The sequence below is a fragment of the Impatiens glandulifera genome, chromosome 1, assembly GCF_907164915.1.
Source record: "Impatiens glandulifera chromosome 1, dImpGla2.1, whole genome shotgun sequence".
NCBI lineage: Eukaryota > Viridiplantae > Streptophyta > Magnoliopsida > Ericales > Balsaminaceae > Impatiens > Impatiens glandulifera.
Window position 1 is genome coordinate 80,970,439 of NC_061862.1, and position 26,916 is coordinate 80,997,354.

Genomic DNA, 26,916 nt, shown 5'->3' on the forward strand with positions numbered 1-26,916 from the left:
ATAGGATCAGTTAAAAATTGACATGAAAAGATCACCTTTTATGGAATTTTCATTCCTCACATTAATGATATGTTTGTCAATTAATTGTATTGATTTATGTGATCATTGTTGGGTCTAATTGTACTTAAATACAACGGCGAGCTCTTTGATCTTATATTGATAAAATTATTTATACAACATACGATTGAGATGACACAAAACTTCTGGTGCATTATGGTTAACACATTTAGTTGTGTACATACGTAACCTAGCAGGAAATTGTTGGAATTTATGTGTTACTAGTATAATAAATAATTGTACACATGTCATTCTTTAATATAGGCCAAAATAATGTGATATAATGTGAAATCAAGTTTATGAATTTATCAGTGTATTTATCATTAATATGAATATAAAGTTATGATACATTAGATATATATTTTATGAAAGGGCTAAATTAGAATTATTTAAACCAAAATAATTGACATATTAATTATTTTGTATCGGTAACGATGAGGTGTCGGTAATTTGTTTTATGCGTCCCATCATCGTAGAGAGAAAACTAATTGATATATGTATCAATTGGAAAGATTCATTCCATTATAAGGAAATAGAAGATTAAAAATCATTTTTATTATAAGAAAATATTTAAAAGATTATAAATTAAGATACATTTCCGCATTGATATTTAGATAATCAATTGTTTGTATTGATTTTATAAATATTATTTTATATTATTTAATCCTTGATTTTAATATGTATTCTATTAAATTAAATGAGAATTAATTATAAAAAATACAAAAATTGAAAGAACAAATAATTTGTTAATTCAAGAAGCTAAATACATCATTGTGACAGTTTATCTTCTTCTTTTTTTTCAGTCACATATTTTTAGATATAATGTCATTGTCCACAAATCTATTTTATTAGTGAGAATAATTTTCATGTTAAATATTTTTCTTAATTAGAAGTTTTATTATCATGAAATTAAGTAGGGACTAATGATCATTAAAATATGAGGTGAGAAAGAGTGACAAAAAAAATCACGATCTCATGACGTGGAGTGAACAATGTGACAAAATCAAAATAGTTATTATTGTCATTATTTTGTATGTGAATTTTTTATTTTATTCATATTAAGTTTAAAATAATTAATTAAATCAAATCATATCTTGAGCCGTGTATACATCTGGTTTTAGTAATCAATTTTAATAATTTATACTTCTAAATTTTTAAATAAAATTATTAGCTCATCTGAAAACCTTATGAATCTTGGAAAAAATAAATATTTTTAGATAAAATAATATTTTTAAATATATTTTAGTTAGATATATATTAACAAATTTAATCTCTTTTTTAGTTAGTGTGGAGATGAATATCCCGGCCTCCCTAAAGTCTTATAGAGACCCTGTAGTCTATTAAGTGTGTTGTCGTCTATTAAGTGTGTTATTAAGTGTGTTTACGATATATATTTATTTAATCGACGGGATTTAAGAAGCAGAACCAACCTTTTATATAAAAATAAAAAAAGTAATAAAAATATTCCCATAAAAAAAAGTACATAGAAAAAAAAGTAAAAGTCATAACCGGCTGTCACTTAGCTCACCGCACGGCCCCATAAAGCTTCTTCTCCTCCTGCTAGTGTTAAATGTTGACTGGTACGCCACTTGTCAAGCCAATCAACTGCCATTATCGCCACCTTCAGCCATCTTCACCGATGTTTAACCGCTAATTCTTCCGTTGTTCTTCAATACCCACCTTTTCAATTTCTCATATACAATAACCCTTTTCAAATCAACATCAACAATTCCTCATCTCATCCATGGCTTGGTTTCGGAATCTCATCCAACTTTCGTCCTCCACTGCAAGACAATCATCACCATCTTCATCATTCCTTAAGCTGGGACTCTCTGCTGCCTCTCCGTTTACTCCGTTTTCTCCCTTTACCACGCATACGACTGAGCCTCCCACGAAATACGCCGGATTGCCGCCCACGAAGCCTGACGAGAAGCCCCGTATAGTCGTTCTTGGATCCGGATGGGCTGGATGCAGGCTCTTGAAAGATATTGATACTAATATTTATGATGTTGTTTGTGTATCGCCGAGAAATCACATGGTCTTCACTCCTCTATTGGCTTCGACTTGTGTTGGTACTCTGGAGTTCCGGTCCGTCGCCGAGCCAATTGGCCGGATCCAGCCGGCTATTTCTCGGGAGCCGAATTCATACTTCTTTCTCTCCAATTGCACCGCCGTTGATGCTGATAAGCATGTGGTATGAAATATACCTTCTTTTCCTAAAAGAAAGTTATGTAATAAGATTCCAAATTGTATTCTGATCCTGATTCGGCTACAGTTAATTGAGTGTAGTTAATGAGAATGCAAGCAGCTTTGTGTCTGAACTATATTCCTTACAAAAGAATCTGAATAATCCAGAACTTTATTGCTAATCCTGATCTATGAATCTTGTGGGTTTACTTTTTCAAGACTTTTAAACTGAAATGTTGTTTCTTCTTGCAATTATTTTGTCACTTCCTTGTTATTGGATTCTTTAGAAAATGTTTCTGTATGTTTAACTTGGGAAGAGAGTTGATGACAAAGAGGTTCTTGTGAAGTATTATTCCTTTTTTAAACTATGGAGATTCCATTAAGACTTAGAATTGAGTTGAGTAATAGAAACTAAATCATCACCAAGTGGACTATTTGGCTTGAAAGAAAACCAAGGTTGATCCTCACCACTCAGCTGAGGTACTCTCAGGTTACCCTGTTTTCTCTGTCGGGGCTATTATCCTCCTTATTGAGGATTAGCTCATCGGCTACCATTGTTTCCTTGTTCCTCATTATTAATATTTTGAAGATTTTGTTTTGTGTAACATGTTTTGTTCCTTGTTTTAGGTTCACTGTCAAACCGTCACTGACGGGGTACAAACATTGGATCCATGGAATTTCGAAATAGCATACGACAAATTAGTTATTGCAGCTGGGTCGCAGGCATTGACATTTGGCATTAAGGGTGTGGAGGAGCATGCAATTTTCCTACGCGAAGTTCACAATGCTCAGGACATCAGAAGAAAACTACTCCTCAATTTAATGCTGTCAGATGTGCCTGGTATTCTTTCATGAATTGGTTTAGCTGATGGAATTTTAAATCTCACTAGAGAGGTTTCTCATTCCACTTTGTTGTAGCACAGGAGTTACTGAAGAAGAAAAGATGAGGCTGCTACATTGTGTTGTTGTTGGTGGTGGACCAACAGGAGTTGAATTCAGTGGTGAACTTAGTGACTTCATCATGAGGGATGTTCATCAAAGATATGCTCATGTCAAAGATTATATTCACGTCACACTAATTGAGGTTAGTTTTTCTTTTTATTTCATAATGAAGCAAGTCTTTTCAACAAGGTACAGTTTGAGAAATTTCTGTAATGTTTTCCAGGCTAATGAGATCTTATCTTCATTTGATGACCGTCTCCGTCGGTATGCAACAAAGCAACTTGTAAAGGTGATTTATAATTGATTTCATTTGTGATTTAGTCGGAATAATTGACTAAAGAATATCTGTTTTTTTTTAAATGGTCTGTGTCAACGGAAGGGATGACACGTCTTTTTTCGAGACAGTTTGTTCTTTGGAGAAGACTTTTTTCTCTTGGATTCCGTCCATTTTGGGCATAGAAACGATGTCTTGAGCCTTCTTTTTTTCCATTGTCACAAGATTGAGAAGAGACTGAACTGGAAAAGTTATCTTGAGCTTGCTTGAACTAAATCCTTATTGAATCAGCATGGATGGGATAAAATATGAAGGAATAACAAAAACCACAAAATCTGCTTTGATCCCCAAGTGCAAAATAACTTGATATAGTCTTTCTCAAGAATTTAGTAATATGAAAATATTTTGGCAATAGTGGAAAGGAGGCTAATCATTTTGGTTACTAAATGACAAATAGGAAACTTGACTAGAAGCTTTCACAATTTTAGTTATTAAATGACATATATCAGCAGATTTCACTAAAAGCTTTCACAATTTAGTTTATATATATCAGAATGTTTCGAATTTGTTTAAAAATCAGCAGGTTTCATATTTGTTAGCTAATTTAACTTTCACAAATTTAGTTTAAATTAGTGTAGATAGAAAGTTTGATGACTAAGCTGGGGCCATATATCATATGGAGCACCTTGCTTGAATCTTCTGTCATTATAGCCATGTTTCTCGGAGCTCCTTATTTGGTTGGAGTAATTTTGTTTAGTGATCCCTATCTTGGCTATTATTAAAAGAGGGTAGTGGATATTGAATGACGGTAGCTGAAAGATCGAATTTCTTGAACATGAAGTTCATTCTTTATATATACGATACCATCTACTGACAACCCTTTCTTGCAACATTATTGCTTCTCTTAGTCAGGAGTACGTCTTGTTCGAGGGATTGTGAAGGATGTTGAACCTAAGAAAATAATTCTTAGTGATGGAACCGATGTTCCTTATGGCCTCCTGGTATGGTCCACTGGCGTTGGTCCCTCATCATTTGTACAGAAAATGGATTTCCCCAAATCACCAGGTGGAAGGTAAATTTTGTCACGTTTTTTTCCTTTGTCAAGACCATTCAGTAGCTTCTCTACATGTGAACCGAAGAATCATGGGATTGATTATCTGCAAGATGAGGAGAGAAGGGTGTTTTGGTAACAAGTTTTTTCATGTTGACCATGTTCTGAAACATTTATATTTATTCTGTTTTCACACATTATGATTTACGATGATAATCGAGAAAAAGACCTCTATACCACACTATAATTTGGATCATGAACATAATTTGTATACCAAATGGAGCAACAAAAATACACTATATTTTGGGTTATGATCTAAAAAACAATTTAATCGTGATAAAAAAATCGTTTTTAGTCTAGCCAATTTTTCATTGAGATTTTGACAAAATACTAATTTTCAAATAGGCTTGTATTAACACGAATTTTTATTATTTAATTAGAAAGAACAATTCTTTTGGCTTATTCACTTTGGGAATTGAGGCTATTAAGACATCACCATTACCATCATCTTCTTATAGTGCAAAAGCTTTATATGTATGTATATGAAGTTGAATCTATTTCCTGGTATTAAAGTATACAAGAGATTATGATCCAAACAGGATTGGTGTGGACCAGTGGCTTCGCATCCCCACAGCTCAGGATGTCTTTGCAATCGGTGACTGCTGTGGCTTCCTTGAGAGTACAAAAAACCCCGTTCTTCCTGCATTAGCTCAGGTGATTTATATCGAGTTTCTTTTTTGAAAATTTTCCACTCATTTCACTTGATCGAAGACATCCCACTACTTTACTGTATGTTTATGAAATCCCTATGAATTGATGCTAAATTGAACCTTATGATCGCCCGTGCATAAACAGACACATGATGCCTCAACTGATTGATTACTTTCTTCTTCTTTTTAGTACTCATCTTGATCTGCAAATATTGAGCTTGATTGATATTCTGTCACCATTTTCTGATACGATTCATGAAAAAATAGTTTCTTGGTTGGAAGTTATTTGCCTACGAATCCCACTGTTTGACATTTATAGATTGTTTGTTAGTTGTGGAGACTCATACCTAAGTGGTAGAGTGTTTCAACTCACATCCTCGTGGTCATGAGTTCGAGTCCAAAGAAATATTCATGATAAGGGCCCCAAAATTTGGTGGTTGATGTAGGTTGCAGAGCGACAGGGTAAATACTTGGCAAAGAGATTGAACAAGATTGGTGAAAGCGGCAGAGGCCATGCTAATGCTGGAAAGGAAATAGAAGACTTGGGAGATCCATTTGTTTATAAGCATTTAGGAAGCATGGCCACTGTTGGTCGATACAAGGCTCTTGTGGACCTCAGGCAGAGCAAAGTAAGTTTTGTGTTCATTTCATTGTTGGCTGTAAATGCAGCCAGCAAATTTCTAATTGTAGTCCATAAACTTTTCCTAAAAAATTGGTTGCCAAAGAAGGCTATTTATATTGTGATATTTTATACTTTTTTATATTAGGATACTGTGGCAACTGAATTGTATTGAGATATTTATACTTTTTTTTTTTGTAATCACGTGTTGTAGGCTGCAAAGGGAGTTTCTATGGCAGGATTTGTAAGCTGGTTCATTTGGCGATCTGCATATCTTACTCGGGTCATTAGTTGGAGGAATCGGTTCTATGTAGCGATTAACTGGTTCACGACCTTCATTTTTGGCCGTGATATAAGCAGGATATGAAGATGGGATGTAAGCAAAAGGAAAATAATGGTATTGCAAGTAGTTATTAACTTATTATGCCCCCTCACTTATTATTATTGTTTAAAAGTTTGTATCAATATTATTTTGAAATGTTCCTTACTACTATTCTTCTTCATATCTTCTTTAAATTCCTAATGTAAATTACAACTTCATAATGTTTTAAAGATTTCTTTAGACTATTTTGTCTACTATATATTAAAAAAAACTCATTATAACATTTATCAAGTAGGTCGTAGGTAGTAGTTGTTACGAAGGGTCTGTCTAATGCGGAAAAACATACCAAAATTCACAACTTTGGCTAACCCTTGTCCGGCTCAGGTCCTCCTCGCAAGAACCTGATCAGCCAACTCCCTACTTAAGATTTTCTCCTAAGTAAATAAACTTCCCAGCAAAGATATATTTCTCTAAGAACGAACAGAATATAAAGAAGATAGAAAACAGCAATAAAGAGGCAACACAATATTACGGTCGAAGCCAATCTTGGATCTTATTATTGATTCACACACCACCAATGAAAATACAATGAACCCACGGGTAGGCACAATCCCTAGGCTCAAGAGTCTCTCTCTAGTTCTTGAATAACTTGATAGATCTCTTGATTGAATGCCTTAGGGTCGCCTCCTCTAGAGATATAAATAGGAGTAGAAAACGTGTACAACAAACTTTGCCTAAGTCTATGCTGAATAATTCATCTAAGACTTAGTCTTCCGAAAATATAGGGACTTTGACCGGGCCTTCCCGAAATACTCGGTCTTGGCCAAGACTTCTTCCATCTTTGACTTAGCGCTGCGCCTCTCTTCGGTCACCCAGTGGATCGGGACAGGTATCGGTCCAAAACCGGCCCAAGGCCCAATCCCTGGTCGAGGCCTGACCCATGCACAATGATCCGACCCATGCTGAAACGCTTTGGTCCTCGGTCTGTTCTTTCCCCTCGGTCGGATGCGTCTGTCAGGCTACCTTCTCTCGGTCCCTGCTTCAGCCAGGCTACCTTCTCTCGGTCGCATGCTTCTTCCTGCACACTTTTCCGCACCTATGCCAAGGCCTCCACACGCGTGCCTTGGTATCTCTGGTCTGGTGCCCGAGCCCCACACTTGGCTCTTTTCTGGGCATATCCTCTCGGTTCTGGCCTGCACTCAAGTTAGCCAGGTCGAGAGTCAGCAACTAGAGTTGTGACAGTAGTGGAAACAAATGAAAAGTATTAATATTTATTTTTTATTTTTTATTTTTTTATAATTATGGCTAAAGATATCATTTTTGTTATATATGTAACTTAGGTATATTTTTATATATCAATAAATATATTATTAAAATATGGGTATATTTTTATATATAAATAAAAAAGAAGATTTATATATTTTATATGGTTAAGTAGGGTGAGTAATAAAGAAATTTATAAATAAAAGTTTATTATATATAATAAACATTTTTATTTATAATAAAAATAAGTAAAAATAAAATAAAAAGTGAATATGTATATATAATTTATATGTTATATTATCTATATATTTAGGTATAAAAAAAATTAATTAGGAGAAATATTATTATATAAATATAAAAGTTTATTATAAGATTGAGTTAATTAGGTATTAGCAAATATAATTAATTTATTCTTTAAATTTGCAATCACATGTACCATTTCTAAATTAGACTCATTAAATTCACACTCATATATAAGGAAATTTGAGAAATGACCTTAAAAATAGTCTTAAATACATGGGTGGTACTTCAAAATATTCTGACGAAATTAATTATATCGCGTAACGCGAAGGGCATTATCGTCTCGCAAAGGAAAAGTCAGTGAAAAGTTCAGAATACATTTACTATTTAATGTAACTTTGCCCTTTTTTTCATTTCTCTCTCCTCCTCATTCTCTCTCTTCTCGTTCTTCTCTTCCTTCTCTCTAAACGAAAACCTAAAAGGCGGCGATCTTCAACAAACACAACCATGAGCACGAGCACGATGGTGGCAACTAGTACTCTTTTTCCTCGATCATTGTTTGTTGAGTTCGTTAAAAATGGTATGATCGCGTCTCGTGAAGAACACGATCGTCACGCGAATGACACGATCGTCACGCGAATGACACGATCGTCACGCGAATGACACGATCGTCACGCTAATGGCACGATCGTCTCGCGACAGCACCATTTTTAATGAATAATTGCATGACTTCAATTGTATGGGATCGTCTCGCGACGACTCCTCATTCTAATAGTATTATTATTTATCCATTCATGTTTTCAATTGCAGTTGAAATATTCGTTTTATATAGTGGAGAGTGGAAATTTTCTAATGGTACAATGTATTTTTATGCAAGTTTAATCAAAACTTTGGATTTACCCCCAAAATATTACATTTGTTGAATTAGTTGATTTCACATATGATGCACTTAACCTGCAAAAATCTACACATGATTTAGTGTTTCAAGTCAAGTATAATTTTTTGGGTATGCTAAATCCTACCTCTCTTGTTATTGATCAAGATAAGGATGTTGGCACATATTTATCACGGTTGATTGCGGATCGTATTATGTCACCACTGTGTGTCTCTGTAGTAGAGAAGTCACCACTTACTCAAGAAAAGATACCACTACTTACATACCCAACTCAAGAAAGTATACTACCACTTACTCAAAAAAGTATACCAGGAGTTGTCTTTGAAATTCAAAATGAAGCAAGAGAAGAAAATTGTTCGCTTCATTATGAGGACTTGCTTACTACTACTAGTGTCGCACCAGCAATTGGACCCACGCATAAGCGATCATCAATACCTACACCATATACTCCAAGAGATTCATTTTCATCTACAGACCGATCATCAATACCTACACCATCTACTGTAAGAGCATTAGTTCCATCGACAGACCGATCAATACCTACGATAGAAGACCCATCATCAATACCGACAAACCGCTCATTTGGGATGGCATTAAGTAGTGAAACTGTATTGGAAGTCGGTGCGTTGTTTAAAAATAAAAAAGAACTTCAACTGAGGTTATATAAATATGCGATGACTAATTATTTTGAATTAAAGTGGAGAAGTCAAGAAAATATCTTTGGTATGTGAAATGTGTGGATGAGAAATGCAAGTGGAGATTGTGTATTGTGAAAGGTAAATTATCTGAGATGTTTGAGATTAGGAAATTCAACCAGCAACACTCATGCTCCGTTTTGTCGAGGCTAGAGAAAATAATGCAAACACCAACCTGGGTTATTGGGCAATGCATGAAGAGTAAGTACATTGACCATCACCATGACCACTTGCCTAAGAAAATAATTAAAGACATACAGACAAGTTATGGGATAAATTTGAGTTATAATAAGGCTTGATGGTCAAGGAAAAATGCTTTAATGGAGGACGATAGAGGATTCCTATGGAAAATTTCCATCATACCTTTACATGTTAGAGAAGAAGAATTCGGATATCATAACAGACATCCAGACAGATGAGCTCGGCCACTTCAGGTATATGTTCATGTCCCTAGGCCTCTCAATTAGGGGTTTCAAAGCCTATTGTCGTCATGTATTGTGCGTTGATGCTAGTTTTCTTAAGCACAAGGTAGGAGGTCAATTATTGGTGGCTATAGCATTGAATGCGAATGAGTAACTATATCATGTTGCATTCGACGTTTTTTATTCAGAGAATAATAACTATTGGACTTATTTCATGCAAAAACTGAGAGATGCAATGTGCATGCACATATCACATAAAGATGAAAATTATGACCAAATTCAAAACTGATAAGTCACGCGGATTTTGATTTGGCTTCTCATGCGTACACAGTCTCTAACTTTAATCAGTATTTTGACAAGATCAGAGTTAAGGATCAAATGATTGCTGTCTATTTGGAAGAATTTGGGTTCCAAAGATGGAGTAGAACATTTTTTTCCCGGTAAATGATACAATCAACTCACAAATAATTATGCTAAGAGCTTTAATAGTCAGAGCATGGAAGCCATATCCCATTTTAACAATGACTGACTATTTAAGATTTACAATATAACATTGATTTCATAAAAGAAGAGAAAAAATGTCCAATCACCAAGAACGTTTATCTCCAACTTATGAAAAGTTATTACGTGAGGATTTGAGAAGGCCAGATTCTATAACGTCTCTCTGCTTAATCGATTCGAGTTTTATGTAAATGACAATGAGTCCCATTTTAGAGTCAATTTAAAAAAACATGAATTGCACTTGTGGGGTATTTGAAGTATCTGGTCTTCCTTGTATGCATGCTCTAGCTGTTACCCGTCACCGAAATTTGGTTTCTTATGACTTATGTTCAAGGTATTATTCAACTCACATGTTCAACCTATCTAACCAATTGTTTAATTGTTCTATTTTCCTTGCTCACAGGTATTACTCAACTGAATCTTGGTTGAATGCATATGCGGAGACATGTTATAATGTTTGTGATGAAGACGATTGAGATATTCCTGAAATTATCAAACAACGTGTGTGCTTAAAACCATATGTTAAAGTTAAGAAAGAGCGGCCACAAACAAAGCGTAGGTCATCCCAAAGTGAGGTCCAAAAGGTCCCGAGATGATGCAGCTCATGTGCTGGTCTAGGACATAATAGGGCAACATAAAAAGTAGTGATGCATACACCATCTACTACAAGAGTATCATCATCTCAGTAGAATGAGTCATCATCTCAGTAGAATGAGCCTTTAGCTTGAACTTGTTTTAGATGTTATTTTGACAGTGTCTTATTTGGTGGTTTGAGATTGGGATAAAATGAACTAGAGTATGTTATGGTTGATTGGGATAAAATGAACTAATATTAATACTTTTTAAAATTGAAAGTATTAAGATTTTATATAAGGTCCCCGTGATTTACTTAGAATACCTACTTTCTTTACATTTAACAAAAAATAGTATGTTCCTCATTTGCATTCCATAAGTTGTAGTGTTCTTATGTTGTAGTGTTCTTAAGTATGTTGGTATTCTTATGTTGTAGTGTTCTTAAGTATGTTGGTGTTCTTATGTTATAGTATTCTTATGTGGAAATATGATTAAGAATAATGTTAAGTTGTTAAATGATTGAAAAATATGATATGATGAGAAGGGATTGCCCGTCGCGAGATGGTCATTCCTGTTGCGAGAAAGCCCATCGCGAGAAAGCTAAGAATGGACTTCCCGTCGCAAGACGATCGTGCTAAACAATTATCCTATGTAATTGAATACAAAATAAGCCAGAATACAAATTATATAAAACCCACTTTAACTTCAAATTCTCTCCAAACATTCAGATAGTACAAAATATTAACATTACATCAACTTTACAAAATACAACTATGGTTCTAAAATTTGATGGAATAACCTGACCGCCTTCTTCTTTTTCTAAAAATCCATTTCATTTGAGGTCACATTCTTTATACCTATGTTAGCAGTCAAATATTTTATATACATAAGCATGATGACACCACAGTCCCCACTTTTGATTGCTTTGGGGACTTCCCCGCTCTTAGCTGCTTTAGGGACTTTCCAACTCTTGGTTGCTTTGGGGTGTGGAAGTCTTGTGTATGTCATGGGGTCGTAGATTAGCTTAGGAAACCTTCTTTTCTCAAGAGAAGAGGTTGCCTTATTAAGTATATACGGAATCATTTCACACATTGGTTTCAAGAATGAATCAATATTCTTATATATATAGGAATCGTAGTCATACACGTCGATCTTCCACTCTTGTAGACGAGTAACGCATAGTATCCAATGCTTGTTACTTAGGTTTAACGGGACATATATATCATCGACTAATTTCTATTCAGGTAAATATATATCTCCAGCACCCCAATAGTACGTGATAAATTCTTCAATGTTATACTAGTCAGGATTTTTAAGAAAAGTTTTGTGTTGTTGCATGAACCTATCACCGAGCATACAGTCCCCTATTGCTACTTTCTTCCTATATTTCTTTGGATATTTTGCAATCCGTTTTCTCAAAAGGTAGCAGCATGCATCGATTTCCTGTACAATGGAAAAACATTCAGTATTTATATCAAAGAACCTTGTTAGAATAACATTAAAGATGAATTGCACGACTTACCGCATCTTCAAGCCAGGTGAACCTTGTTAGAATTCTATGATATATTTCCTTCCCTGCAAAGTAAGTAATGAGATTCTTTTTTTCTTTGTCAGTATCTAGATCTTTCATCCATGTTTGTACTTGATCTAGCAGATGATTTTCAAAATTTGAAGGGGATTGACTGTTATTGGATCATTTGTCTTTGCCTGTTTTTCCGAAGGGTTGGTGAACGAGTCATCTATCTTCGGCTTCTTCATCCTGTTATTTCTCCCAAATATTTCTTTATGAGTAGTATTGAATTCCTTAAAATCATCAACATCTTCCTCCTTCTTCTTCTCCTTCTCATTCACATTCTCTTGCTTTTTCTTATTTTGTCGCACAAATTCGATGAGCACCATTTCATCCTTCTCCTCATTCTCATTCACCTTCTACTCATCTTCCTTCTCATTAACCTTCATCTCTTTCTTTTCATCTTCATTCTTCTTCTCCTCATTCTCCTTCTCCTCTTTCTCCTTCTCCTCATATTCATTCTTCTTCTTCTCATCTTCATTCATCATCTCTTTCATCTTCTCATTCTCCTCATTCTCTTTCTCCTTCTCTTCATCTTCATTATTTTTCTTCTCATCTTCATTCATCATCTCATTCATCTTCTCCTTATCCTCATCTTCATTCTCCTTCTTCTCATCTTCATTCTACTTTTTCTTCTCATCATCTCCTTCATCTTCTCATTCTCTTCATCTTCATTCTCCTTCTCTTCAATCTCCATATCCTCATTCATCTTCTTCTTCTTCTCATCTTCATTCTCATTCTCCTTCTCATCATCAAACTTCGGCTTCATCTCCTGTAAAATAGAAAAACATTCTGGTCAGTCTATAATTGCATTACTTCAATTGTGCCATCGCGAGACAATCTTGCCTTCGCGAGACGATCTTGCCCTTTACGAGATATTCTTACCCTTCGCGACAGGCAAAATTGTCTCGCAAAGGGTCGCCCTTATCAAATTTCAATCTCTACATCATCCTTCTTCTCCTCCTCCTCCTTCATCTCCTCTTTTTCTTCTTCTCCTCCTCCTTATGTAGTTTGATTAATAATATGGCCATCTTTTTAGTCACATGTATGGCCAACTAGTTGGACATACTAAGAACCATCTTTCTCATATAATTTCTTATATAATTATGTTGATTGTGTTGAGTTTCTTTGATGACCATTATGTCTCTTTTCAGATCTTTGACGTCCTCCTTCAGCTCATCACATTTACATCCAACAGCAGGTGCAAGTGATGCATTATTTGACGTCGCAGTGGGGGGACTAAGACTTTTGGCAGGTTTGGGAGCATGTTTAGGAGTAGATTCTACACCATAATCAAGCTTTCACTGGTAAAAAATTGATTTTTAAGGAGAGCAAAAATACTCGGAGAAAGAGAAAATGTCTTCGGTGATATTGTTCACCGAGGGCGATAAATGCTCTCGTAGTGTCTTGATGATACAGTTGTCGGTGAAAAAAATAGTAACTGCGAGAGCAGCTCTCAGAGATAAATTATCAACAAGAGCAATGAAAGGCTCTCGGTTAAAAAATATATAATAATTACCAAGAGCTTTAACTCTACTCTCGAAGAAAGTGTTAATTAAATAGCATGAGAGAGAGAAGTTATAGAAGAGATGTATGCTCTGAGGAAGTTCTTTCTCTCTATATTTGTATGAATTGTTGATCATTATAACAAACACAATTATAATCAAAGTATGCATATTATACAAAGAGAAAGTATCCAACTAATTTTAACCTGCCAATTATGTTTACAATTAACTCTTTCTTGTTTTTGTCTTCTCTTGTATCAAAATCATAAACGTCATTACCAATAACTACACCTCTTTACAATGAAAAAAAATCAAGGTAAAGATCCTACTTGACCAAAGCAGTTACCGATCCAGTTTCTTTAGGTACGCTGGATATCAGGTTAAATAAAACATCTAATAATTTTAGTATGCGAAGCCTGTGAAACAAGGATACAAATCATCAATTAAACAATGTCATTTCCATTTCCATTTCCAAAGCACAAAATGATTAAGCAAAAAGAGGGACAATTAAGATAAAAGACCTAAAAAAAGAACAAATACAAATTAAATAAATCTAAACAAACCAGTTACTAGAAAGAAATGAACAATACATACTCACATATGGCAGCCGACAGGAGGCATAACTTGTTGTGGTTAACATTCATTACAGACAATAAATGCAAGTTTCTGAGATCTTCCCTCAACGATTCAATGCTATTATGCGCTAAAATAAGCTTTTGTAGCTCCACAGTCTATAAATATTAATTTTCTTTAGTAACATCTTATGTTAATTCATCTTTGTTGATTCAGAATGTTAAAAATGAAGGATTGTGAATATTACTTCCCACCATTGTTTTTGTATACTTAATTTAGCACTTCATTGATACAATATAACCTAATGCGGAAGAAAGCTCTTGGCGAAAATAATTTTACCAAGAGCGCTAGAATGCTCTCGGAGATAAGTCTCGGCAATTGGGCATTTTTTACTAGTGTTTCTCTTCTTGTTGGCAGGTTTGAGAGTAGTATCTACATCTTGATCTCCATCTTCAGCCTTTCTCTTCTTGTTGGCAGGTTTGGGAATAGGTTCTTTAGGTTCTTCATCTTCATCTTCACCTTCAGGGATGATTCTATTCCCCTCCCCCCATCTATAAATCCCTCAAACAAATAATCAGCTGAATTGTCTATTTGTTCAAAGTTCACCCCACTGTATAAGCTCTTCTCCATGGAGGACTCTTCCATCTAAGTCATATTTGTGGTCTAAAGGGCAAACTTTATCTCCTGCAAGGTGTTCTTCTTGTTGGAATAATAGACTAATATCCTTGGGTGTAGAGGCTCATTAAGCTCCTTCCTACTGAAGAATTTAGGGACAAAGTTTTTTGATGACTTCATATTTCCACACTTGAAATGCAAGTGCGAATCCATAAACGTTATAAGAAAAACATCATTAATCTTTCTCGCCTCCTTCTTGGCGAAATGTATAGAATTGACATGTTTCATGTTCTTGTTAACACCCTTCAAGGTGGTTCTAAAGGAGACATTTACCCATGAAAATCGGAGGAAGTTTCCACGTCATCCACCATGTGGAAGATTTTGACAAGTACAATCCTCCTTAGGTCAAATACAAATAGGTATTAGCAAATCAGGCATATCAGCCCCATCTTCCATTCATCTTCATTATCAGTGCATGACATAAAACAAGACTCAAATTCGTTCATTCGTTCAATCATTTTCCTGTTAAAATATTTAATCAAGAGAGGTGGACAACCTCGACATTCATCTTCTTCTTCATTCACCACAAGAAATATGTCGAAGTTAAGGCCTGTAACTAATGCATACTCCTTAATACGAAATACTAGTTCATCCCCATTCACCATGAAAATAATCTCCTTCGAGTTTAAGCTTACCTTCCTAAGCAGCATCTGATGGACTATTGTTCCGGAGAACAACAAACTCGGAGTTTTGAATAAATATTTGAATTGGGTATTCAAAGCCCTCTTCATAAGATCCATTGTATCCAACTTGTTAGTTATCTTCTTGAAACTGTGGGCGCATTTCCAAGAAATCCCACCAGGAAACTCACGAATGGTGGTTTATGCCATCTACAAAAGGAACAACAACAAAAATGTAAGAACAAATAACAAATACACCGTCGCGAGACGATCATGCCATCGCGAAACCCTATACATAAACCCTAAACCAAAAACTAAGACTAACATGATTAATGAAAATGATGAAGGAACGAGAAGACGAGTCGAAAGAATCGTCGAGGCAATAGTGAAGTTAAGTAGAGGCTAGAGAGACGAGTCAGAAGAATCATCGAGGCAATAGTGAAGTTAAGTAGAGGCTAGAGAGAGACGAGTCGTCGCGACGGAGTGAAGAAATGAAATGTTTATCGCGTCATACTTATAAATAGAGTATGGCGCGTGCAGAAATGTGCACCTCTTCGACTTCCATCGCGAGACAATATTTCCCTTCACGAGATGATCTTGCCATTCACAAGACGATCGTGTCCGTCACGAGAGTTGACCGTCCATCGCGAGAAGGCCTGTCCGTCGCGAGAAGATTCCTTCGCGAGACGACCGTTCCCTTCGCGAGAACGAACCGAATCACATGAATCTTCCCTAAAACGGAATCGAATCAGAGCATCATCTACAAATATCATCATCGACAAGATGAACGACCAACCTCATCTGCATTCATCTATTCATCTGTAAATATCATCATTGACACAAAAACATCATCTGCATCCAACCTCCTCTGCATTCAAGATGAACACAAAAACATTTAATAAAGCTATAATGGAAATAAGAACATAAATCACATGATATTAAAACAGGTTTTGTCCGTTGATGTGTTTGTCGGTCGCCGATGAGCAAAATCGTTCGTTTAGGATTCCGTCACAAGAGAGAGAACGCAGAATAGAGAGAAAAAAGAGAAAAATAAAAATAAATAAATGAAAAAAATTGAGAATTTATATAAAAAATTAAGATTCCTTCACGAGACGATCATGCCCTTCGCGTTACGCGACAGAAGCAATTTCGTCAGAATATTTTGAAGTGTTCATTTGCACAATTTTATTTATACGCTAGTCACCCGCGCATATAAGGCTATTTTTAGAATTATTTCATCATATATATACCACATATTGGGTTAAGTTTCTACATTCCCTCACATTCACACCTAACATCTATATTTTATTGGGGTAGGTCTCTTTGTCGTTTTCAAATTGTAGTCATCCTCTTTAACTTAAATCTTTAAGTTAAATTTGTAATTTGATGTATTTATATAAAAATATATTTGTTTATCTAAATTTTGACCAATTGAAAAAAAAAATATATATATATATATATATATATATATATATATATATATATATATATATATATATAATGTGAAAAGAAAAAAAATATTTATCATATTTTTAGTTTTTTAGTGAGGAAAAATATGATATTAATAATTTATAAAAGTACCATAATTATATATATATATATATAATATTTATATTATATAAAAATTATATATTAAGTAATAAGTAAAGAGAGAATTTTTATTTCATAATTGTATAATATTTTTATTATATATGAGATGATATATTTATATTATATTAAGAAATAAATAAGAAGATAAAATATATAAATATTATATTAAAAAATATATGAGAATGAGAAATATTTATTTAAATTGATCTCATAGTAAGAGATGCATCAATAATTTATAGAAATTTTGTTTTTATATATAAAAAGTACTATTTTGAATAATCGAATACAAGATTTGGAAGCGGCTACAATGACATACGGGTAAGATGAGCCCACACACAAATATATAGTGCGGGCCAAAGCCCAATTTTAAAAAGATGGTATTTATTCTTCACCTTCCTTCTTCTATATAATAAAACCCATATTTATTACATGAGAAAACAAAAACCCTAATCAAGTCCGCCTCTCAATTCTTTTCTTACTTGAATTCTTCATCTGGGTTTTCTTTCTTGACTTCTCCGAACATGATTCTACTATCTTATCTTTTTAGTTTTGTTATTATTTGTCTCTGTTGATAGATAGATCTGATGAATTGGGTCACGATGATTATAAAATAATTCCTCGTACTGAATGCTCAATTGCATGACAGACTCTTTATACACCCATAGAATATGAGTGACCTGTTTGTTCTATCAATTTCTCAATTTTCTTTTTATTATTTTGGTTTCTCAGTGATGATCAAAACGATGACGAGTCTGATTTATAATCCATTCCATTCATCCTTGATGACAAAACGAGGCATTTGTCTGAGAGAAACATTTCTTTTTTAACCTCCTGTTATCTTATCAAGCTTTATTACATTACTGTATGAATTTCAGTTTAATCTAATATTTGAATAATGGGACAACTACATTCATATATATATATGAACAATGGAATATCATGATTCTCAGTATTTTGAAACATTATCCATTTTCTTGGGGGTTTTTAATGTACCAAGAACTTGAGAAATGATTGATTCTTCATGAATTCACTAATTAAACCAATGGAAAAACCAATGTTCATATTGATCAACAAATTAGATTGAAAGAATCCTTTTAAACCATTGGCATTGTGTTTCACTTTGAAAATCCATTATATCTAATTGCCTTACAGTATAATTAATGTATTAAGAAATGTTGTATTGTCAATGTAGTCATTTTAAGAGAATACACATAAAATTTACAGCACAAATGATTGTTGTCAATGTATATATTACATGAGAGAATTCAAACTTCCTGAATTTGTGATTTTAAAAGTTTTCCTTTTCAAATCAAATTGATTTCATCTTCTTAGGGGTTACAAATTCTGTGAAATACATTGTTACCTTTGACGAATCAAGTTGTTTGTCTGATGATATATATATATATATATTTGTTAAACATAAAGTTAATATTTTGAGTACATTTTGGGTTAATAAACAACTTTTAAGCATTTTTTTTTCTTTTTCTTCTTTAATTGATGTCCTTCTTCCGAATAATTGGGCCAAATAGAAATAAGGAGAACCATTCAAAATAAAGAATTGAAGAATATAAAATGTATTTAACAATGAAAGTAATAAAAGAAACACTGAAGAATAATCTCTTTGAAAATGACAAAATAAAGAGAATTATCAAGTAAATATTATCATAAATAATTTATAAGGTTTTTTTTTTTTTTTTTTGTTATGTTATGTTAGAGTTTGTATTTTTTTTTTTTTTTTATTATTTTTAGAAAAAACCATTAGTTATCGCATATATTTTTTTTTAACTAACTACAAATTTAGATATTAAATAATATGAGAAATTTATAATAATTAAAATTCTAATGAAGAAGATTCAACAATTATAACTCTAAAAATTCATAACATGAATAATGAAATAGAGTAAGTCGAACAAACTAATTAAATAGTATTCGTATAATTTTTTTTATCAAATATTATGAGCAACAATAAAATTTGTTCCGAAAAAGATTCGATCACCAAAGGATAACTAACCATATACATAGATTGTAAAAACAAAAAAACTCAAGATCCGATAACTAATCTAATTTGCTGCTAAGAAGGAACAAACACGGGCTAAAAAAATATTACCAATACAAATATACAATTAGAATGTATGAGTAGCAAATAACCACCAACAACTTAGAATATTATTTGCATTATAAAAATTTAGGATAAAAAATCAGATCTGACTAAACAATATGTCACATCAAACAAAATATAACATGAACTCAAATATGCGTGATAAGAAGAAAAAAATAATAATAAAAACAATTTAAATATATATTATTAATATATTCGTTGACACAATATATTAGAATAGCTAGCGTGTCAAGAGTTTTATTTTAGAGGTTAATTCTAATTAAAAAAAATATTAATTCGACATGGTAATGTTAAGTTACAAAATTAAAAAAATATTTGTTCAAAAGAATATTATTTTGTCAGGTTAACTTTCTAATATATATATATATATATATTTTGAAAGTTTAAGTTACTAAATTTAAAAAACTCGATATATTCATAATTTGGAATATTCATATTCACTTAGACCCTTTAAAATAAAAAATATATATTACATGGATCAACTCAGTTACCTATTACATTCATAACTTCGAATATTCATATTCACTTAGACCCTTTAAAAAAAAAAACACATATATATGGGTCAACTCAGTCAAACCAGCTAGAGGTAGCTAAACCACACATTTCTTTTTTCTTTTCTAGTTATCCTTATCCCGCCCAAGTCAGAGAGATGCAGCAGGTGGACGTCCCCAACCTTCTCCTTCCACTCTAGCCTCGCTCAAGACAGGCAGCCGCTCGAACCAAGGTTGAAGGAGACAACCCAGTTCTCTGAAACAAAAGAGATATGTCTTATATGAGGCAGCCAACTGCAAATTGCAACCTAGTGAGCAAAAGAGGAGCAATTCCTTTGATGGGGGGCGTCTCGTTTTTTTCTTTCCCCCTACCCATGTCTTCTACAACAACTAAAACCTTTTTCAAAGGTCAGTTCAATGTTTTTTCTCATTTTTCTTGCTGTGCTATCAAGAAATGAAGTTCATGACTCATGTATGTTGCTTTTGTTGATTCTTTCTTGTGTGTGTTATATTATTCACTTTATCCTTATGCAGTGTCACTATATTGTAGATTGTTTTTTTCTTGTTTGAGATTACAGGGCTTATTTAGCTTATGAAGCTGATTATATATAATCAACAAAAATCCTCTCAAAGTATGGCTCATATGATTGAATACCAAATGCTTATTTAACACCTATTAATGTTGCTTATTTAGGATTTACCAAATGTTTTTTCAAGGCATAATTCCATCGTGTTGAAGTTGCTGTGTACAACTTCTATGTCATCCTTTAGTTTGCATCTATTTCTATTTTGCAATCCAAAACCGGCCTATTACCCAGGACTAGGACCCTCCAATTTAACCCAAATCCAAGATTGAAATGATTCATTGGGTATTATTGGATGTTTATGAATCATTTACATATTGTGATGTTTAGATGCAAACCTGATTTGCCTTTTCTTCAGTATACCAGCGTATTGATTCACTTTATTTGTATGCCTTTGTGTAAGGAATTGTTTGTTTACAATTTTGATTTATAAAGGTAAGAGATTATTTTACTAAAAAAGTATTTATAAAATGTACTTGGTGCTTTTTAGACAGCTAAATTTTATAATGAATAATTGTAACAACTGCTCTTTTTCATTGAAATTTAGTCCATCAATCTTATTAGAGCTTGTTTGTTGTAGATTTTGTTAAATAATCTGATTTTTTGGGAAAAAATATTGTTTGATGAAATTGAAATATTTGGGTTAAATGACTAGAATATCCTTTGTATATAATATTTAAAACATTATAAAAATAAAGTAACAGTATTTAATATTTTAGTTAATGATTGGAATGATAATGGAATAAAGAGTTATTTGGATTAAGTCTTCATCAAACAACGACATTGGCGTTTTAGTTATTTGATTCCACAGTTTTCTAATAGAACTATCTTCTTCTCCCTTCAGGACATATTCTCTCAAGGGGAGTAGATATAAAGAGAACCTCCTTTGCAAGGGAAAGGGTTTATCAAATGATATCAAGAAAAGTAAACCGCACTCTTACCAGGTGCAGCAATACAGGTAGTGACAGCAAAGAGGATTCACCTAGCACGGGAAAGGCATGTGTGTTGCATTTCAACTTTTTATTAATTGAAGCACTTGCGTTTCTTTCATCTTTTAACATGTTCTTTCATTTTTTTTAACTCACAAGCTTCTTAAGGCATTGGTGTGGAAAGAAAGAAAATGTAGAATCAATAATTTATTAATACAATTATCAAATAAGCATAGGCATAACAATAAATTGATCACGGGATGGAGATTAGTATTCATGTATATTTATATAATAACTAAGAGATTGGAGAGAAAATCTAATATAATCTAATCACACCGGCTTAAATGAATATGTAGAATTATTATGTATTTGTAGTATATTAGCTAGCTTCAACTTTTGTATATTTTCTAATTTTATGGAAGAAGATAGTGTGTTACTTTAGTGAAAATGCTGTTGAATTTAAATACTTGTATTTCTAACTAACTTAGAATATAACAAACTTTCTAGAAACTAGGATTCTTATCTAGTAGTTACATATAAGTATAATATTCAAATTTACAAGATAACTCCATAAATAGTTAATGTCATTATCTACACTTTGCCTCAAGGTGGTTGTACTTATACTTTTTGTACATGCCCAACAAACAGTTTCCCATGCATAGGAACAATAGATAGAATTTGACCTAACCATAAATTTGGAAAACCTTCATTGAGTGTAATGTACACGGAGAATAACATTTGTACTACTTTTTGTTAGGTGAGTACCCAAGGATACACTTAATGGACTTAGGATTTAGCTTTGATTGTCTAGGAAGGTGTTTATGAACAAAAATATAACAACCAAAGACTCCATTGGAAAGTGAAGAGGGGAAAAGTGTGGTATTCATAATTCAAATAGGCTCCCGCTTTTAAAAACATGTATTTGGTTGACGTTTTCTAATAAATAGAAACAAAGAGAGTAAAACAAATTCCTCTAATTTAACAAACTGATGATAAATTAAAATATTGAAATTTTAGTTTGTAGAATTATATATTGAATTGTACCTTATATTATGTTAGACACCATTTGGATACTCAAGGAAGGATGTTCTTTTAATTGGAGTTGGTGTTACACTATTGGGCATAGGCCTCAAAAGTGGATTAGAGGTATGTTATTGTAATCTTCTTCTTTTCTTTAGCTACCATTTATTCCCAAATTTTGTCATGTACGACATTAAACCATGTTTTGGATTGGTACCATGATAGACATTATTGAATGACAAGATTTTGAAAATTGCAGCCAAATGTTTGGGTGGTAATTGATTGAATGTATTTCTTTTAGCTATTTTTCTCTTCATGCCTGGACTTGCGGAAAGACCTAAATCTCCATATTTCTATTAACTAAGTCGAGGCAATCATTTATCACCAAAGGATAGGATTCCTTAGTTTTATAAATTATATTTGTTGCATAAGTTGTCTTTTTTTGGCAGTATTTTGGGGTTGATCCATTACAAGCTGGGAACGTTGTACAGTTAATATTGGTTCTGGGCTTAACTATCGGATGGATTTCCACATACATATTTAGAGTCTCAAACAAGGAAATGACATATGCTCAACAATTACGTGATTATGAAAGGAAAGTCATGGAGGTTCGTAAACTGCCCCCTTCCCTCTTTTGATATCCTTTCTATACTATCATGCCTTCTATTAGTTCAATTGATTGAAAGTTTTCTATCTGATGTTATTGAACTTGTAGTTTGACGAGATTGGCTCTGCTGATTAATAATTATGCAATCATTTAAGATTTACAATCATGAACTTTTCTATGAGTTTTTCAGAAACGGCTTGAAGGGTTATCAGAGGCAGAGTTGGAAGTTCTACTTGAGCAAGTTGAAGAAGAGAAGAGAAGTGTGGCTGGTGGTGAGAAAACAAGCTGAAAACCCCTCTTAATCTTTATTTGCTGTTTAGGCATTGTTCAGTATCAATGTATAAATGAAATGAATTTTCTTCCTATTTAGAAAATTAATCATACAAACTTCAATGCAAGTATACATGTTTATTTATTTGTTTGAGTGAATTATGAGATTCTTAATATGTAGAGAAAAAAAATTTGCAGTGATATAATATAAGTTTTGTTATAACAATATTCATGTTTGGAAAATTGATAATAGAAAAATGGAGTTTATTGGCATTTTAAGTTGGCAATGCCACTTCTTCAATGAAGCCATTCTTCTTCTTCTTATTGCTTAAAAACGACAAAAAGTAGTGGTTGTCTTCAAAATGTAAACTATCTCAGAAACCTGAAGTAATATAAAACGTCTACCTGGTATAATGTAAGTTGTTAATCCGATGTGATGTAAGACGTTTACGTGGTGCGATGTCTGATGCAACATAAGACGCATGCATGGTTCAATATAAGTCATCAACCCGGTGGGATGAAAGTTGTATATTCTCGGTAGCGCAAATTGAAAGTCGTATACATCTTGTAACGCAAACTGAAAGTAGTATACCTGAATGAAAAGTCTTGAGCATGTAATCAAAATATTGTTAGCTAATTGATGAAGCTACATTAAATTGGTGCATTGACAACATTGTCAACCCCTATAGTTCAAAAATATACATATTAATTTGGACACGAGCAAAGTTGATTTTGTGTCACTTTGACTCTTTAAACCCAAAATGGTTTGTCAAATTGATGGCGAGTGGAAGAAGAGGGTAAACGAGCGTTGACGTCACCTGCTAAAAAAATCTATTTTTTTAATGTAAGAAATTAGATCAACCCATAGTCATGCTAAAATAAGTCCAATAGAATACATAAATCCTGAATTGAGATAAATAAAGTTTGCTATATTTTGAGTACATACATTTTCACACATCTGATTAATGGGAAGTAATATTTACATGGAAAATAAAATCATAAACTGGTTACACGACTGCACCTACACCAAAATGCAGTCCCCCCACTTTTGCCTCGGCCAACAGCTATTTCTTCATCAATATAAAACCATATGAAAAAAGGATCTTCCTTGGTTGGCTCCCTTTTATCTTTCCCTCCCAAATTTATCTCCAGTGGATTCAAGGATCCTACTTTTATTCGTATTTGTTCGAAAACAAAGGCGAGTATTCTCTTGTTCCATGAAAACCTTCCCTCAAATGTTAAACTACCAATTGGTCCTAGATACACTCCATTTTCAATTCTCTTCCCCTGAAATTTTTAGAATCAAAATGAAAACAGCATCTAGTAATATTCTCTTAGAATGCAAACAAAAAAATGTTATTTAAAACCAAGCAATCGATTTGAAAAGAAAATGCATAGAGATAGATTGATATGAACAAACTTTTTGGATTTAATACCATCGGGTTTGACCCTTTACGATTCCTACCTTTAAGTACCACAAAAATACAAGTAGCCATCAAGATCAAAATACAAACACTAACAGTAAGTAAAAGAAATTTCTTGATCCCTAAAAAGAAGAATCATACTGCATAGAAAACAAGCAAAGAAAAGAAGAAGTTGATGAAAGAAGTACTTACAGCAGCATCAAATCTCTGAACCGCTGTTATGGGGAAGTATTTACCACTCTTTAACTTTTTCTGAGAAATGATGAACAACAAACACGTATGTTAGTCTTTGCCTAAAATCTTTTATTCATAGGGGAAGGGAATTAGAATAAGTTTCTACCCCAGCAGTGAATATAAGCATCCAGGTTCTACCAGGAGACTCTGTTCCACCCAGAGTTTCAAGAAAGTTAGAGGGATCAAGTTTTTTCTTCTCAATTACAGAGAGGGCAGATAAAATTTCTTCTGCTGGAACTCTTCTTGTCTTGGCAGCATTTTTAAGCACTTCTACACTCCATTCTACGTCCTGGACAACGAAAGAGACAAAAGAAAAAAGACTTGAATGGCTCAGAAATTCTGAGTAATAAAAATTAATACTGGACTAGTAGATGTTATAGGGTCAGAAAGTCTTAAGCAAACTGAAAGAAAGGATCATAATAATACTGAACTATCGAGCTTTGAAGTAAAAATATTCTGATAAAGACATTCCTCGAAGTCATGTATGAATACCAAATCAATTACGACGAGTAGTGGGATCCTGAACTAAGCCTTGACTAAATCTTAGAAATCTTAATGGCCTGTTGCCATTTCAGACTTTCTTCTCTTTTCAGGACTTATTTGTTGTGGATTTTTATACTCTCATTATCCAATTTTGGTCTCACCTTCTTCATTTTCTAGACATTTCCACTTCTTTTGTTTCTCTAAATTCTTTGAACCATGAACAATTTACTTATCTCTAAATCACCATCCTTCACCTTTAAAAAGATGGCATGTATCTTCATTGGTGATTTTGTACATCATGATTATTGGTCATTCCCCGAATCAAACACTTGGCTCATCACCTACAGTTCCTTATCTAGATTATTGCAATGGGCATAAGTTCCTTATTTGACACAATAGGACACTCCATCTACACAGATTCATGAATGAATCAGTCTTCTTAATTCAAGAACTAGTGGAAACTGCATAACTTCACTGTGTTCATCTCCAATGAAATTGTAATTAAACTTACAAGTAAATATTCATTAATATTAATTCTATAAGTGAGGGGCAACCCATAAGTGAGACCCTGACTTGGGATAAAGATGCAAATTATTCTGGATATGAAAAAGTATTTAGTTTGATGGACAGATGGGTTCAATTTTCTGGCCTTAATCAGTAAGTAGATATTCTTTCAGTTTGATCAAGTAAGCTAAATAAAGAATACCTCGATGGATTTTCCTCCTTCATTCTGAACAGAAAAGGCGGAGTTTGTGGAGTATTCTCCCTTTTGATCCACGGTAGCTCTGATCTTGGACGTAGAGAAATATAATCTGTTTGATGCTTTGAAGAGTGAAGGACGATTCGATTTGATTGGAAATTGAAATTGAAATGTGAAACCAGGAATGACGGAGGAAGTGAGTTTGCTCGATAACGTGGGAATGTTTATGGTGGCTGCCGACGCCGGCGATCCCATTGTTGTCATCTCCAATTCTCAAGAGATTCTCTTCATTTTCTGTTCGTCCACCATTTCATCATCTTACTCGTGGTTCTCGCAGTCTGCCTTATTATCCAAAACTATCGCGCTTTTAAACTGTTGTGATTGGTTTTGGAACTAATTTTCCAAAAATCCATTTTTTTTATAATAAACTTTTATCATTTCACTTCAAACTTTAATTATAAACCTTTACAATATAAACAAACTTTAAACATGTTAATAAAATAAAAAATTAAAATTTTGTTAGTGTTAATATAAATAAAATATATATTATATAGTAAAAAATAAAAAATAAAAAATAAAAAAAAAATAAAAAAATTATATTTAGTTAGTAATTGAGTGTATTTATAATAATAAGTTATATATAATAATAATAATAAAGAAATGAATGAGGAGAAAATTTGAAAGAAGGATTTACGCGCCGCAATCTGATTCGCTGAAAAAATAACAATTTTTTTCTCTCTTCTCTCTGTTATCACCATTTATCATTTTTTC

General features: G+C 33.2%; 4 protein-coding genes and 2 non-coding genes across 7 annotated transcripts; 4 read left to right on the forward strand and 2 right to left on the reverse strand.

Annotated features, from left to right (window-relative positions):
- Window positions 1-1,608: 1,608 nt before the first annotated feature.
- Window positions 1,609-6,399, forward strand: LOC124919082 (internal alternative NAD(P)H-ubiquinone oxidoreductase A1, mitochondrial-like). The gene is made up of 8 exons (XM_047459220.1): window positions 1,609-2,251; window positions 2,872-3,085; window positions 3,168-3,328; window positions 3,410-3,475; window positions 4,369-4,532; window positions 5,111-5,225; window positions 5,668-5,850; window positions 6,055-6,399. Exons 1-8 carry the CDS (start codon window positions 1,802-1,804, stop codon window positions 6,205-6,207), a joined length of 1,506 nt encoding a protein of 501 aa, XP_047315176.1. The 5' UTR covers window positions 1,609-1,801; the 3' UTR covers window positions 6,208-6,399.
- Window positions 6,400-12,895: 6,496 nt separating this feature from the next.
- Window positions 12,896-15,302, reverse strand: LOC124933899 (transcription initiation factor TFIID subunit 11-like). The gene is made up of 4 exons (XM_047474343.1): window positions 15,076-15,302; window positions 14,739-14,950; window positions 13,458-13,603; window positions 12,896-13,093 (listed from the first exon to the last, which is right to left on the reverse strand). The coding sequence occupies exons 1-4, from the start codon at window positions 15,300-15,302 to the stop codon at window positions 12,896-12,898; spliced, it is 783 nt and encodes a 260-aa protein (XP_047330299.1).
- Window positions 15,303-17,874: 2,572 nt separating this feature from the next.
- On the forward strand, window positions 17,875-17,962 carry LOC124923182. The gene has a single exon (XR_007098190.1). It is a non-coding gene; the product is annotated as a small nucleolar RNA snoR8a (small nucleolar RNA).
- Window positions 17,963-18,007: 45 nt separating this feature from the next.
- LOC124923250 lies at window positions 18,008-18,096 on the forward strand. The gene has a single exon (XR_007098250.1). It is a non-coding gene; the product is annotated as a small nucleolar RNA SNOR75 (small nucleolar RNA).
- Window positions 18,097-20,029: 1,933 nt separating this feature from the next.
- Window positions 20,030-23,527, forward strand: LOC124919083. Its single transcript, XM_047459221.1, has 5 exons — window positions 20,030-20,302; window positions 21,323-21,474; window positions 22,467-22,553; window positions 22,877-23,035; window positions 23,225-23,527. Exons 1-5 carry the CDS (start codon window positions 20,167-20,169, stop codon window positions 23,321-23,323), a joined length of 633 nt encoding a protein of 210 aa, XP_047315177.1. The 5' UTR covers window positions 20,030-20,166; the 3' UTR covers window positions 23,324-23,527.
- A 663-nt stretch (window positions 23,528-24,190) lies between these two features.
- Window positions 24,191-26,527, reverse strand: LOC124919084. 2 transcript variants are annotated; one of them, XM_047459224.1, is made up of 5 exons: window positions 26,396-26,527; window positions 26,152-26,350; window positions 25,069-25,251; window positions 24,921-24,980; window positions 24,191-24,591 (listed from the first exon to the last, which is right to left on the reverse strand). In XM_047459224.1, the coding sequence occupies exons 1-5, from the start codon at window positions 26,407-26,409 to the stop codon at window positions 24,301-24,303; spliced, it is 747 nt and encodes a 248-aa protein (XP_047315180.1). In that variant the 5' UTR covers window positions 26,410-26,527; the 3' UTR covers window positions 24,191-24,300. The 2 variants fall into 2 exon arrangements, with proteins under 2 accessions (XP_047315180.1, XP_047315179.1); XM_047459223.1 differs by having other exon boundaries at window positions 26,152-26,495.
- Between the last annotated feature and the right edge of the window lie 389 nt (window positions 26,528-26,916).

Bases quoted from the DNA above. Each gene is read 5' to 3' on its own strand.
- LOC124919082 (XM_047459220.1), top strand. From the start codon at position 1,802: ATGGCTTGGTTTCGGAATCTCATCCAACTTTCGTCCTCCACTGCAAGA. The intron at 3,329-3,409 runs GTTAGTTTTTCT...AATGTTTTCCAG, and splicing joins TTCACGTCACACTAATTGAG to GCTAATGAGATCTTATCTTC. The intron at 5,851-6,054 runs GTAAGTTTTGTG...CACGTGTTGTAG, and splicing joins TGGACCTCAGGCAGAGCAAA to GCTGCAAAGGGAGTTTCTAT.
- LOC124933899 (XM_047474343.1), bottom strand. From the start codon at position 15,302: ATGAAACATGTCAATTCTATACATTTCGCCAAGAAGGAGGCGAGAAAG. The intron at 14,951-15,075 runs GTTTGCCCTTTA...AGGGATTTATAG, and splicing joins AACACCTTGCAGGAGATAAA to ATGGGGGGAGGGGAATAGAA. The intron at 13,094-13,457 runs GTCATCAAAGAA...TCTATTTTACAG, and splicing joins ATCTGAAAAGAGACATAATG to GAGATGAAGCCGAAGTTTGA.
- LOC124919083 (XM_047459221.1), top strand. From the start codon at position 20,167: ATGTCTTATATGAGGCAGCCAACTGCAAATTGCAACCTAGTGAGCAAA. The intron at 22,554-22,876 runs GTATGTTATTGT...TTTTTTTGGCAG, and splicing joins GCCTCAAAAGTGGATTAGAG to TATTTTGGGGTTGATCCATT. The intron at 23,036-23,224 runs GTTCGTAAACTG...TGAGTTTTTCAG, and splicing joins ATGAAAGGAAAGTCATGGAG to AAACGGCTTGAAGGGTTATC.
- LOC124919084 (XM_047459223.1), bottom strand. From the start codon at position 26,409: ATGACAACAATGGGATCGCCGGCGTCGGCAGCCACCATAAACATTCCC. The intron at 25,252-26,151 runs GTATTCTTTATT...TTCGTTGTCCAG, and splicing joins AAGGAGGAAAATCCATCGAG to GACGTAGAATGGAGTGTAGA. The intron at 24,592-24,920 runs GTAAGTACTTCT...TAAAAATTTCAG, and splicing joins TTCAGAGATTTGATGCTGCT to GGGAAGAGAATTGAAAATGG.